Source organism: Lepus europaeus, chromosome 10, assembly GCF_033115175.1.
Source record: "Lepus europaeus isolate LE1 chromosome 10, mLepTim1.pri, whole genome shotgun sequence".
Lineage (NCBI taxonomy): Eukaryota > Metazoa > Chordata > Mammalia > Lagomorpha > Leporidae > Lepus > Lepus europaeus.
Genome location: NC_084836.1, coordinates 87,688,934 through 87,704,093, shown reverse-complemented (window position 1 = coordinate 87,704,093; position 15,160 = coordinate 87,688,934). Strand labels below are relative to the sequence as shown.

General features: G+C 39.3%; 1 protein-coding gene across 1 annotated transcript in view; it reads left to right on the top strand.

Annotated features, from left to right (window-relative positions):
* SPTLC3 (serine palmitoyltransferase long chain base subunit 3) overlaps positions 1–14,859 on the top strand; it is a 159,330-nt gene extending 144,471 nt beyond the window's left edge. The window contains exons 11-12 of the mRNA XM_062203864.1: positions 5,496–5,625; positions 11,107–14,859. Of these exons, the coding sequence (XP_062059848.1) occupies positions 5,496–5,625; positions 11,107–11,220 (244 nt within the window). The 3' untranslated portion in view covers positions 11,221–14,859. The remainder of the gene's footprint in view (positions 1–5,495; positions 5,626–11,106) is intronic.
* The last annotated feature ends 301 nt before the right edge of the window (positions 14,860–15,160 follow it).

The following is a 15,160-nucleotide window of genomic DNA, read 5'->3' as shown; positions in this document are numbered from 1 at the left end:
AATGAACTGCGATTTCTTCATATTTCTACATAAGTAGAATGAAAATAAAATCTCTAGTCAGTTATCCTGTTGAACAAAGTCCTGTTACAACTCTACTACTGGAATCTTCTATGGAGTTCAGGATAATGTAACTTCACCCATAAAATATGCACTCAAATCACCAAGAATGTATTGTATGTAATACTTGGTATGGGGATTGCATTTTCCTTCCACAGCCATGCACTTGGAAGAGGGTGATACACGAGATGGAGTGATGCTGCTTGCAATTCAATGCTAATTATTATTATTATTATTTCACATAGTTTAGTTTCTTTCAGCCTATGCCAGCTCTAATTTGCTCTGGGGAGTACAAACCTAGAGACTCATTATATAAAATGCCCAGTGCAATCATATACATTCACTTAAAAATGCTAGTTTTAGTAGTGCAAGTTTTAAATTCAACAGTGCACCAGTTTCATCCCAGATTTGCCTAATGAATCAACAGAGTCATAGGTTATGCTCTACGCTCTGGAAAAACTTGCTTCCTTTGGTACAAAGACAAGCATGCAAACAGGGAAAATAGTCCTCTAGGAGCCCCCGAAATAGGTCTGAGAGCATGGGTCAGGTGGTTTGTCCTCTAGCAATAAAAGCACTTGACTTGTTTCTCAGACAATTAGGAGCTCTCATCCTGTGCAGTTCCGTGGGCAGCCTTCCATAGGGTGATCAAGAAAGAGAAAGAACAGCCTCTGTTTTCAAGCTTTCTCAGTTAGAAAGCTTCATCGCCGCGTAGCCTTCCCAGTGCAAATCAAAGGGCAGATCTTGCCTTGCCCAAGCTGGGGGTGGGGGGTGGGGTGTCATGTGTGAGAGAAGCCGTGTGTTTCTGTAACTCTTGCAGTCTCCTGTGCTTCATGTGATAACCTACATTCTGCAAGAGGCAATCAATAGGTAGAGGGCAAAAGACAGATGGATGGACAGGAATGCATACTCTCCACATCTGGCTCAAGAGTTCCTTCTGAATTATGACTGGAAGGTTTCCCCAGTGCTGCCAGCTTGGAACCTAAAATAATACACCAGCAACCTCTTAATGCTGAGGGCAGATCTGAGGCACTGACTTCACTTACGAGTGCAGCCACTTCATAATTAAGGCTTCCTGCAGAAAGCAACAGAGCCCAAACAAGGTGGGGGAGGACTCCCTTGGGGGTACATGCCTTTTTATCTCACCTTGACCCTTTTTTTCCCCTGAGACACTGAATTTATCAATCTTTTTCATTGCTGAACATTGAATACAACTGTTCCTGTCATATTATCAGGCATTCAGTACATATTTATTGTATTTTATTTAAGGAATACAAATTTCATGCATTTAATATACACAAATTTGGGAACATGGTGATTGTTTCCCTCCATACCTCCTGCTCACCCATACTCCCACCCTTCTTCCTCCTTTCTCTTCCTTTTCCATTCTTATTCTTCACAAAGATCTATTTTCAGTTAATTCTATACTCATAAGATTAACACTACACTAAGTAGAGAGTTCACTGAATAGTATGAAGAAAAAAGAAAAAAGAACAAAACAAACAAACAAACAAAATTGTTCCTCAACAGTCAGGACAAGGGCTGTTCAAAATCATTGCATCTCAAGGCATCAGTTTCACTCATGCAGATTACCTTTTAGGTACTCTATTAGTTACCACAGATCAGAGAGACCCAATGGTATTTCTCTTTTTGTGATTGGCTTATTTCACTAAGTATAATGGTTTCCAATTGCATCCATTTTGCTGCAAATGACAGGATTTCATTTTTTAAAATATGTTTAGTGTTCCATAGTGTATACATACCATAATTTCTTTATCCAGTCTTCAGTTGATGGACATCTGGGTTGATTTCATTTCTTAGCTATTGTAAATTGAGCTGAAATGAACATGGGGTACAAATCACTTTTTCATATGCTGATTTCATTTCCTTTGGATAAATTCACAGGAGTGGGATGGCTGGGTCATGTGGTAAGTCTATATTCAGCTTTCTGAGGTATCTCCATACTATCTTCCACAGTGGCTGTTCCAGTTTATATTCTCACCAACAGTGGATTAGGGTACCCTTTTCTCCACATCCTCACCAGCATTTGTTGTTTGTTGATTTCTGTATGAGAGCCATTCTAACAGTGTGAGGTGAAACTTCATTATGGTTTTGATTTGCATTTCCCTGGTGGCTAGTGATCCTGAGCATTTTTTCTTGTGTCTGTTAGCCATGTGAAGTTCCTCTCTTGAAAAATGTCTGTTTAGATCCTTTGCCCATATCATAACTGAGTTGTTTGTTTTGTAGTTGTTGAATTTCTTGAGCTCTTTATAGATTCTGGAAATTAATCCTTTATCAGCTGCATAGTTTGCAAATATTTTCTCCCATTCTGTCAGTTGCCTCTTCACTTTGCTCAGTGTTTCTTTTGCAGTGCAGAAGCTTCTCAGTTTGACATAATTTATTTGTTAATTTTGGCTTTGGCTGCCTGGCTTCTGGGGTATTTCTCAAGAAGTATTTCCCTATGCCAGTGTCTTATAGGGTTTCCCCAAAGCTTTCTAGGAATTTGATGGTATCACATCTTAGATTTAGGTCTTTGGTCCATTTTGAGTGGATTTTTATGTAAAGTGTAAGGTAGAGGTCATGCTTCATACTTCTGCATGTGGAGATCCAGTTATCCTAGCACCATGTGTTGAAGAGACTGTCTTGGCTCCAGGTATTAATTTTAGCTCCTTTGCCAAAAATAAGTTGGTTGTAGATGCATGGATTGATTTCTGGAGCTTCTATTCTGTATCATTGGTCTACATGCCTGTTTTTGTGCCAGTAGCAGGCTGTTTTGATTATAACTGCCTGTAGTATGTCTTGAGATCTGGTATTGTGATTCCTCCAGCTTTGTTTGTATTGTTTAAGAATGCTTTAGCTATTCGGGGTCACTTGGTTTCTATATGAATTTTAGCATTTTTTCTAGATCTGAGAAGAATGTTGTTGGTATTTTTATTGTGATTGCATTGAATCTATAAACTGTTTTATAGATTCAATGTTTATATGTTGTATGGGTATTTTTGATTCTTCCAATCCATGAACATGGAAGATTTTTCCACTTTTTAAATGTCTTCTTCCATTTCTTTATTTAATGTTTTGTAATTATTTTCATCTTAGAGAATTTTGATGTTGTAGGTTAAATTTGTTCCAAGGTATTTAAAATTTTTTGTAGATATTGTGAATGCAATTGATTTTTGAAGTTCTTTCTCAGCTATAGCATTTCTGTGTATAAAAGGCTATTGATTTTTGTGTGTTGAGTATATATCCTGCTAATTTACCGAACTCTTTAATGAGTTCCAATAGTCTATTTGTGGAGTCTAATGTGTCCCCTATGTAGAATCATGTGATCAGAAATTAGGGGTAGTTTGATTCTTTCTTCCAAATTTGTATCCCTTTGATTTTGTTGTCTTGCCTAATGGCTCTGGCTAAAACTTCCAGGACTAAGTAAAATAGAAATGGTGAGAGTGGGCATCCTTGTCTGGTTCTGGATCTTAATAGGAATGCCTCTAGTTTTTCCCCATTCAGTAGGATGCTGGCTGTCATAAACTGCCTTGATTGTTTTGAGAAATGTTCCTTCTATACCCAAGTTGCTTGAAGTTTCATCATAAAAGGATGTTGAATTTTATCAAATGCTTTCTCTGACTCTAATGAGATAATCATATGGTTTTTGTACTTCAGTTTGTTAATGTGTTGTATCACATGTTTGGTTTGCAAATGTTCAACCATCCCTACATACCAGAGATAAACCCCATTTGGTCCCATGAGTGATCTCCCTGATGTGTTGTTGGATTTGATTAACTAGTATTTTGTTGAGGATTTTTGCATCTATGTTCATCAGGGAAATTGGTCTATAATTTTTTTTTCTTTTTCTGGCTTAGGAATTAAGGTAATGCTGGCTTTGTAGGAGTTTGGGAGGATACCCTCACTTTCAATTGTTTTGAATAGCTTGAGAATAATTAGAATTAGTTTTTCTTTAAATATCTGGTAAAATTCAGCAGTGAGGGTGTCAGGACCTAGGCTTTTCTTTGTTGGGAGGGTCTTTATTACTAATTCAATCTCTATCTTGGTTATTGGTTTGTTTATGTGTTCTATGTTTTCATGACTCAATTTTGATAGATTGTGTATTTCCAGGAATCTATCCATTTCTTCTAGGTTTCAGGATTTGTTGGCATACAGCTCTTTGTAGTAATTCCTGATGATTCTTTTTATTTCTGTGTTAGTCTGTTGTTTCACTTTGACTTTTAGCAAAGACATTTATAGACTTTGAGTTTGATATTCTAGAATTGTTACTGGTGTTACTTTGAAAAACAGAGTCCAGAAGGACAAAAAGAAGGAACTATAGCTTACAAAGGTTGTATCCTGTGCCGAAGAGCTCTACAATTATATGATTTGTATCCCACATGTTGTGTCTACCTACTAAGTTCTCTATGGGTGTAAACTTTTTTTTCCTGTCTCCCTCTGCCACATCCCCCTTTAACCCAGCCAATGGGTTTATTATTCCTGTAGTTACCTGGTTCAGTCACACATAAAAAAATAACTGCTATTTAGTACATCTATTTCTTAGATCTGATTAGCTATTTTTATATCTAATTTGATGGAAAATATAATCTTTGGCTCTAGAGTAGTATATTGGTTTGGTGTTGAATTTTCTGATCTTGGTATTCAAATTATAGTCACTGACATGGGCATTTAGCTTTGTAATTAAGATGCCAGTTGGGAACCCTGCATCCCACAGTGGAGTACCTGGTTTGATACTTAGCTATGGCTCCTGACTCCAGGTTCCTGCTAATGTAGACCCTGATAGGCAGTGGTGATGACTCAAGTAATTAGGTCCCTGCCACTCATGTGGGAAACCTGGATCAAGTTCTGGCTCCCAACTTCAGCCCTGCCCAGGCCCAGCTGTTAAAGGCATTTGGGGAGTGAACCAGAGGCATTTGGGGATCTCCCTGTCTCTCTGTCCTCTAAAATAATATAATTTTTAAAATTAGAGTCACTAAATATAGACCTCTTGACATTTGTACATTATTGATACTAATTTTTATGAAAATACATAGGTTTGCACTTAATATGTACTCTTTCTTATGTAATTGCATTGTATAGCTGTTGGTTGTTAGTCTTATGAACCCTGCTGATGAAGGATTTCACATCAAAGCAGACTTGTCAAGCAAGAGTCACATACCTCATACATCAGCATTTCTGCTCCATGTCAGAGACTCAGTACCCACAATTATCTAATGAGTGTGTCAGGCCCCATAATATCACACACTCAATAACAAGCAGCATCAAATGACTGACCATTTCTCTGTCAATTTTATTTGATAGAAATTTAACTCCAATCTTCTTCTACTTATGAAAAAAGAAAAAGTCATTAGTAATATTCCTTTTCTGCAGACAGGATAATTTTGTCTTTGCTCAGCCAATCTCCTTTTTAACATTTTTTTTTTTTTTTGCTTTTCCCTTAGGGCTTTTGCAAGGCATATGTTAGAGAAAAAAATTGCAGTGGTTGTCGTTGGATTTCCAGCCACTCCCCTGGCAGAAGCTCGGGCTCGGTTTTGTATTTCAGCATCGCATACCCGGGAGATGTTAGACACGGTGAGTACTGCCTGGCCCAACAGAATCTCTAGTCCTGCTCCCTTGGATTCTCAGTCCATTTATTAAGCCAGACGAGGATTTTTCAAGTTTCTCTTGGGTGATTTAGAAAACCACTAGGGAAACTTCACTGCTAAAAAGCAAGGGTACCTCCACAATGCCCAACAATGGGACTAATTCAACAGGAAAATGAAATTAGTTTATCAAAAATCTGAGTCAAGGTATTATCTTGGTTCTATAGTAGCCAAATTTCCTGCTATTTACTTGTTCTTAAATGTAAAAATTGATCTTGCATGCTATTTTAGCATTGGCTGCCTATTATCCTTATATTTTTCATACCTACTAAATCTACCATAATAAAATCTAGCCCTGCTTAGCAAAATGTTGGAAAACCAAGACAGACCTATATTTTATCAGACAGACTTAATAGAGATGGAAATGATTTAAAATCTGCATCTCATTGTCCCTTGACTTCACTTTTATATGAATGAGTCACATCAGAGAACTAAGTCATCCCAATCAGTTTGGGGTTAATTGCAAACGCTAATGAGTGTCTGCTATGTGCAAACTCTAGGGGAAAAAGTCTACGGGAAGGAAATAACAAGCAAGCAAATAATGATAATACCACAGGCAGTAAATTAATCTTGAAAAAGGAATATAGTGGGGGAGATGATAGTTCACAACAACCTAGTATGTATTGCAAAAACAAAGAGAAGAACAAAGCTCCAAGTCTCCAGTTACAAAGTAATGTCAAAGAAAGGGAGGTGGTCATTACCTGTTTGGATCACTGTATACTCTACACATGTATTGAAAGGTCACATTGTAGCCCATAAATATGTATGATTATTATTAATAAAAATTTTAAAGAAATATGGAAAACTTTGGGAACATGAAGATAGGAATGAGTTATTATAATGGGGGAGGTTCACAGAAGAGGTAACTTTTGAGGCAGGTTTTTTGATAGAGACTGTGGAGTAGCATTCAAGGTTTTTTTGACTAGTGGTGCTGCATAACCTTGCTACTATGAAGTTAATATGACAAATGCGTTCAGAGAAAAGAGGCAAGAGGAGGGGACATAAAATGGAGCTATTTGAACAAAATAAGGGATAACAAAGCCAATGGCAGTAGGAACTAAAGAAATGGACCTATGAGCATGCATTACAAGTGCACAGAGCTGCCTAGAGTTAGCACATGATTGGATGTGGGGAACATGTGAGAAGAAAGACCAGAAGATACCTTGAGGTATGCAGGATGGTAAAGCAGTTAAACAGACTAGCTACACAGTAAGGAACAGCAAATTTTCAGTGGTAATGGAGAAATAAAATGAGCATAGTTCTAGACCTAGTGAGATTAGTTGTCTATGGACCACTAATCAGAGAAAATCAGATTCTAAAGCCCCGAGAGTGTACATGGCTAGAGGTACTACAGTTTAGGGAAATGAGGGGCCATTAAAGCTGGTGGCAGAAGATATATAATTTTCCAGTGAGAGGGATCAGGCCAAGGTCAGACATCTGTGTGGTGCCCACGTATCTGGGCATATATAGGGATCACAGTCAGGGAATTAGACTTAGAGGGGGCCAGAATGATCCAAGAAAGCCTGGACTGATGTGGTGCTAAACACAGTGAAGAGGGGGGCCAGCACCATGGCTCACTTGGTTAATTCTCCACCTGCGGCACCGGCATCCCATATGGGTGCCGGGTTCTAGTCCTGATTGCTCCTCTTCCAGTCCAGCTCTCTACTGTGGCCTGGGAGGGCAGTGGAGGATGGCTCAAGTACTTGGGCCCCTGTACCCACATGGGAGACCAGGGAGAAGCACCTGGCTCCTGGCTTCGGATCAGCGCAGTGCTGGCCGTGGCGGCCACTTGGGGAGTGAACCAATGGAAGACTTTTCTCTCTGTCTCTCTCTCTCACTGTCTGTAACTCTACCTGTCAAATACATAAATAAAAATCTTTAAAAAAATTTTTAAAAAATACAGTGAAGAGGAACAGGGAGGAGATCTAAATGTGACCCTCCCCCCCCCAAAAAAAAAAAAAAACTGCAGAAAATTTAAGTAGGGTGAAAGGTGAAAAGACAGTATTGGATTAGCCATTAGTAGAAGCTTAATGTTCTCACATTGGGCAGCTTTAGGAAAATGCAGGGAACACAAATAAGAATACAAAGAATAAAACAGTGAAGAAGGTAGTTTGAATCGGAACTACACACACACAGAGTGTGACTGTGTCTTTCTTCTTAACCATTATAACTACAGTACTTAAACCAGTGCTTACTGCATAATAGGTACACAACAAAAATTTGCTGAATGACACATTAACAACTGAGCTTACTCTAGGTATTGATAAGTCAGCTGAATGAACTCTATTGTTCTTCTTCATATCCTTCTCTATTTTTAGTTATGGCATTTATTTCCAGTACATTCATTTAAGTGTCATTTCTTTTCAATGGAGTGACTTGATGGTAAGAAGGAATACAAAGAAGGAAATACAAAACGTTTGCTTATAAAGAAAGTCAAGTTTAGAAAAACTCCATGGAAATGGGTGAAGACTTGAACATGTTTGTACATCAATGGAAGAAGACGATGAGGAGGGGGCCTGCGGGCAAGAATGAGCAGAGGGGGTGGCCCAGGAGCAAGCTACCACAGATGACCAGAGAGGATAGGAAGCATGGATTAAGGTTGTATTTCTGGTGATCCAAGGAACATTGAGATACTCACATATACACAATTCTTTAGCTATCCGACCTTGTGACTCTTGTCACAAGTTCTTAGTTGCTGCAAAATACCAGGTTTGAAAGGAACACCAAGGCATCATCTAGATAGATGCTTCTAAACTTTTAAGATCATGCACCCCATTCAATAAAAACAATCTGAACAGCTCCTTACTATATACATAAGAGAAAGAGAAACAATGACCCAGCTGAACAGCCAAGGCACTAAGATAGCAACTGCACATAAATGCTCACAAAATGTAAACACTAGACAAATGCATGCAATGCCCATGTTTGGAACAAGACAGACATAAAATGATTTCAGATCTCCCCTTTCTAATTAAAGGCTTCTCCCTTACCAGTGACAGCTCTAACCTCACCTTAATGCGTCCACCCTGTGGGTGAAAATTGTAAATATACAAGTAGCCAGTGAACTGCACCTGCTGGGTGACACCAGCCAACTCAGAACCCTGCTTTGGGTGGGGGGTGGGGTTTTGCTGTGGCACAATAGGTTAATCCTCTACCTGTGGCACCCGCATCTCATATGGGCACCGGTTCTAGTCCCGGCTGCCCCTCTTCCAATACAGCCCCCTGCTGATGACCTGGGAAAGCAGTGGAACATGGCCCAAGTTCTTGCACACATGTAGGAGACCAGAAGAAGCTCCTGGCTCCTGGATTTGGATCAGCACAGCTCTGGCCATCGTGGCCATTTGAGAGAGTGAATCAGCGGAAGGAAGACCTTTCTCTCTGTCCCTCCCTCTTTCTGTCTGTAACTCTACCTTTCAAATAAATAAATAAAATCTTTGAAAAAAAAAGAAAGAAAGAAAGAATGCTGCTCCCCCAAATGGCAGTCAGCTAAGGAACTCTAACTTTGAGTACAGGTGTGTACTGGGTGGTCTTTCTTTGATCAGGGAATTTTACCATGAACTATTATGTTATGTCGATTATAAACAGACATAAAAAAGTTGAAAATTTTAACCTAAAAAATGACAGGAAATCCTAATACTTTCCTCCTGCACTCCCCTTGAATTGTCTCACACATGATCCCAGGGGTTGTACTCCACTTCAGATCCCACTGAGCTGTTCCATAACCCACCTTCCACAACCATCAATAGAAATTATCCCAGATAGATGACATTTAAAGGGTAACTGTGTGTTTTTTTTTTCCTTAGGACTTAGATGTGCATAGAAAAATCTAGAAAAACCAGGAAGATCATTTTTTAAAAGATTTATCTATTTATTCGAAAGGCATAGTTATAGAGAGGCAGAGGCAGAGAAAGAGAGAAGTCTTCTCTCTGCTGATTCACTCCCCAGTTGGCTGCAACGGCCAAGGCTGTGTCAATCCAAAGCCAGGAGCCTGGAGTCTCCCCAGTTTCCCACAAGGGTGCAGGGGCCCAAGGACTTGGGCCATCTTCTACTGCTCTCCCAGGCCATAGCAGAGAGTGGGATCAGAAGTGGAGAAGCCGGACTCGAACAGGCGCCCACAAGGGATGCTGGCACTGCAGGTGGCAGCTCCACCCACTATGCCACAGAGCCAGCCTCCCCCTCACCCCCAGAAAATCATTTTAAACATCCTCAGTCTCACCACCATGAAATAAATTACTTTCAACATGTTGGTGGATATATTTTTCTTTTAAAATAATTTTCTATTTATTCATTGAAAAGGCAGAGACAGAGAAAATGATAGGGAATTTTCCATTTTCTGGTTTATTCCTTAAAATGTCCTCAAAAGCCAGGGCCATGGCCAGGCTGAAGCCAGGAGCCAGAATTCCATCTGGGTCTCCCACATGAGTGGCGTGAGCTCAAATACTTGGCCATCATTTGCTGCCTTCCCAGGTGCATTAGTAGGAAGCTGGGTCAGGAACAATGGAGTTGAAATTTGAACTTGCTCTCTGCTATGGGATAGGAGAGTCCTAAGCAGTGGCTTAGCTGGCTGCGCCCAGGACACCCACCCCAGAGATATCTTAATGGATAGAAATGTGAAAGATTTCCCAAAAGGAAGTTCCCTAAACTCCAGTAGTCACTCATTCCAATATTGACAACTTTCAGTAACTTTTTTTGAAGTTTTAGATCTTAATAACTGTCTTCCTCTTCATTTAACCGGTTAAGAAAAACAGACTCAGAAACGTTTTAAAAAAGTCTGCCCAGTACCATAGAATTGGTGATATACGAAAAACAAAAGATATACTTTTTCACCTTCTGACTCTCAGCCATTTCATAGGTAAAACTGGAAACATATTTACCCACCGAAGTAAAAGAAGTGAAGCAGGTGAATTTTTGGCCCTTTGTGAGCTGAAGCCCTATTATAACATGAAACACAGGTGTGGGAGGGTAGAGCCTGGGAGGATGGAGGCTGAGCAGCTCCCACAATGTTCCACTTTGTTCTTGGCCAGGTTGCTTTGCTGTGTCATGAAGACATAACTTCAAATGCATTCTGCAACCTTTCCTTTTTTCTCCCACAAGGATATATCTAAGTCATTAAATTTTAAAATAAAGCCTTAAAGGATAGGTAGGCATGGGTCAGATGCTGGTATCCCGCAACTCAAACTACCCACGATTAAACACACGTTCATAAGGTGGAGTTCGATCATTAAGTAAAATGAATTAGCATCTAACATTCCTGTAGGGCTTAGAAACCACAGCTTAATGATATGGATCTTGATCCTTTTTGTTAAAGCCCAAGAAGCTGGCAAAATAAACTGAGGGTCTCTGTGAGGCTTGCTATTTACCTGCATTACTTAGATTTCAAGATAACTGATGGACGTCAACCTCATTACAGGTTTTGGAAGCCACTGATGAAATAGGTGATCTCCTGCAAGTGAAATATTCCCGGCACAGGCATTCAGCACGCCCTGAGCTCTATGACGAGACAAGCTTTGAACTCGACGATTGAGTTTCCTGGTCCTGAATGGAATATGAAGACTTTGCCAGAAAGATCTCCCTCCTTACCTCAGAAGCAATCTAAATGGATTTCTCCTCCTTCCTAAGGACTAGTTTGATTGAAATGAGGGAGACACTGCTGTGTTTTTAATGTCTCTAACTCGGGACCTCAGAAACAAACATGGTTCCAGATTTAAGTTTCTCCTCTCTCAAGCTTTCTGCTAGAAATACACACAGACACATGCACACACATGCCTACACACACGTACACTTCTTAGGATATTTTTTAGTGGCAATGAGCCTATGTTTTAGCTGCTACAGTGAAGCCTCTTTGGTCCAGATCCTTTCAGCGGATCCAGCCAAACGAGAGGATTTTGAGTTTTAATTTTGTTATCTCACTATGTGTTTACTCATTTCACCTACAGATGTGAGGGTGGTGGAAGGTACCTGACTTCTGTGTTCCACCCATAAAAGTACCAGCTAGAACTCATCCGTATCATGAGAGGAACCAGGCAGGCGGTAAAGAAACATTGGTTCTACATTTTGCCACATTTGAACTTTTTCCAAGGACAAGTGTCCAAAGACATAGTTAATGTTTCATGGGAAAGACCAGAATTGGCCAGCAGCATCTGGCCATGTCTTGGAAGGAAACTTTCCTTTTCCTCTTGCTGGTCTCCTACAGTTTTACAGCTGAGCTTTTGAGGTTTGGAAAATTCAAGGGGCAGAAAGCAAGCAGGAGCCGGCTCTAGGTCTAGACTAAAATTCTAAAGTCAAAACAACTTGAGCATTATTGGTGTCACGCAGAGTGAATGTTTAGCATGCACAATCTTTATGACTTTCAGGAATACATTGCCAGTTTCTTACGGATTTCTGGAAAAAAAAAAAGGTGAAACTGAATTTGATTTAGAACTAACTCTGAAGACCGCATTTGAAGGATGTATTGATTCAAGGACACTGAAAAGCAAATTCTGTCTTTTCCAAGACTGGTTATTAAATAGTACCATCATTTGGCACACACACTCAAATTTAGCGCAACGTAAACTTTAATGCAAATAATTTCTCTCTCTCTCTCTTTCTCTTTTCCCTCTCTCCTCTTTCTGTCAATGTGGATACAAAGTTCTCTGAAAAAGTAGCCCTTTGCTAAGTAAATCTGGTTGGTATGGAAAAAGCCAGTGGAAACCCTTATCTTTAACAAGCTCCCAGATGGTGCCCAGATTTGGAAACTCTAAAGAGCAGTGGTGACCTTTTAGCCAAGCTTCTGTAACAGTTCGAATGAGTTACAGAACATTCCACTCCATCAAATGACACTGTAAACAAATCACTTCAAGAGAGGTTTGGTTTTGTGTGACACAGATGGACCCAAGCTTTCATGCTGTGCACTGAGATAGAAACTCAACTGCATTGCCAGCACTGGATAGAGCAATGTGCTCAGATGCTCAAAGCGTGTTCAAGAAAAGAGGAATCAGTGTGGAAGCTATCCATGGGAAAGCTATAACCCCCGGTGGGTACATCAGTTTAAAAGTGTATCATGGTGACAAAGTTCCTCAGGAATGGTTAAGGGTAATAAGAAGTATTGTTAGTGAAAGATGAAGAGAACTGGGTTCTCGGGATGCAATTGCATCTGGATTGACTTGAGTAACGAAATTAACTCTTCTCAGTGAATTGGTGCAGCATTAGTTGTACAAAGAACATACATGTATGTCATACAAATATGCAAAGAAAGGAAGACTATGTAGGTCTTTTGAAAATGTGCATTTAAATGAAATTGTTTCTAGTGAGTTGTGCAAAATGCATGACTATCTCCAGTCCCACTAAGGACACAGACAGTAAAAAAAAAAAAAAAAAAAAAAAAAAAAGACAATGGGATATGTAGGTCTTTCCCAAAGTCAGGAAGCAACAAACAACCCTCTTCCTATATAGATCGGTCTGTGATCTTCAAACACACTTCACAGTCCCCTTGGATTTTAAGCCCCTAAGTGGGTGTATTCCTGCACATAAATGTCCACCATTACTTTCATGGAGAAGCTTAAGTCTAATCCATCATGGGAAGCTAATTACCCCCTCAGAATGGAGGGCAGGAAGCAGGTTATTCCCTTTTCATCAAGATCCAAGACAAAATCCCTATTTCTCTAAGAGAGTCTATGTTGAATATACCTTTAATAAAACAAATGTAATTAAAATGGAATGCTTCTTGGGTACACTGGGGGAGACCCAGACTAGGGCTAGTAATAGAGGTATGTTGTACAGAACAAGGTTGGTTAGGAACATGATTGTGAATAATGCATTTTTAAAATTGTTATCAGGAATTCCTCTACTACAAGGCTGATAAGACTGTGACTCCAATTCTACAGAGATTAATGAGAAACTTTATCAGAGACAAAAATTTCTCTTTGTTTAGGTCTGTTGGGAAAGAGAATCTTCTAACAGAACTACAATGTTATGTACCCCCAAACCTCCTGTTTATATAGGCACACACACTGTTTACAGTCCAGCACACACATATACACACATACAGACGTTCACACACATACAAACATGCACACACACACAGATTTTTCCTCTACAGGGGAATCAAGAGTATAAAAGTATATACATGAGAATCTGAATGGTTTATAGACAAATAGAAGATGTTGTTCTAGAAAATGACCTTCAGGGAACGAGAAGGCAAAGGTTCCAGACTTCCAGACTGATATTTGTAAAGAAGATTCATTTGTATTACAAGGAAATGACATCGGCTCCTTCCTAACCTTAACATAAAACAAGGGTGTCATGGACATTCACCTATCTTGCCTCTTAGCATGATTTGGTTTGATAGACCACAGGTTCAGACTTTGCTAGTACACTTGTTTAAATGTCAACCACTGGGTCCCACATCAGACCTCCACAGATTTGTAATAGCTGTAGTGCCCAGGAATCTACATTTAAACCAGCCTGCTCAGGTGCTTCTAACCCAGTCAAAATCTAAGAGTCATTATTGGGGCTTTCACTTGACAGATCAGTCAGCTCTAAAAACAGGAACCTTGTCCTGGTTCTCTGCTAATAAGTATTAGTAAAGTAAAATAAATTTATTCCATGGCCAACCTTTTTCCTTAATGACATTTTCCTCCCATTTTATTTTTTTTTAACCTTTTATTTAATGAATATAAATTTCCAAAGTACAGCTTATGGATAACAATGGCTTCCCTCCCCCCATAACTTCCCTCCCACCCACAACACTCCCCTTTCCTGCTCCCTTCCTCCCATTTTCCAAGTAACTTCTCTTTCAATAAAAATGTACTACACATTGAGGAATAATTTGCCACTCATTTGGCAAAATTACTCCTTCTCCAATTCTCTTCTGTATCACTCCTTACAAGATGGCCTTTTTCATTTTCTTATCTTGTTCATCTTTTTTTCTTTTATCTTCCAACCCTTAAAAAAAAAAGCCCTTCAACCTCTGATTATTTATTGATCCCAACAAAAAGCTCCTCAATGGAGTGAAAGTCTTGACAGTTCTCTCAACATGCAATGTTCTGTTTTTCTTCAAAGATAGCAATTGTTATAAACTACTCGCTCTGATTTGAAAATACAAGTTCTGATGATGAAACCTTGACCCTCTTAAATATATACTCTGATTTATAGCAATAATAACAATTGTATTAATAACCATTATAACAGCACTTGATGAATTCTTTGCAATTTTTTCCGATTTCAAAACAGTAAGAACAATGTATTTAAAGTCAAGTGGCCCAGCACACGCCCCCAGCTGTGTACTGTTTAAGAAATTGAGAGGAGAGTATGTATCTGGGAGGGGGGGTTTCTAGGGAATTATTGTAGGACATTGTCTAATGGTGTTGTGATGTATGTGGTATGTGTGTGTGTTGTATATGTTTCACTGACACAAGTGAGATGACCAGTTCTACTTCATTTTAACTGTGAAATTCAGAGCATAAAAATAATTGACAGTATAAAAA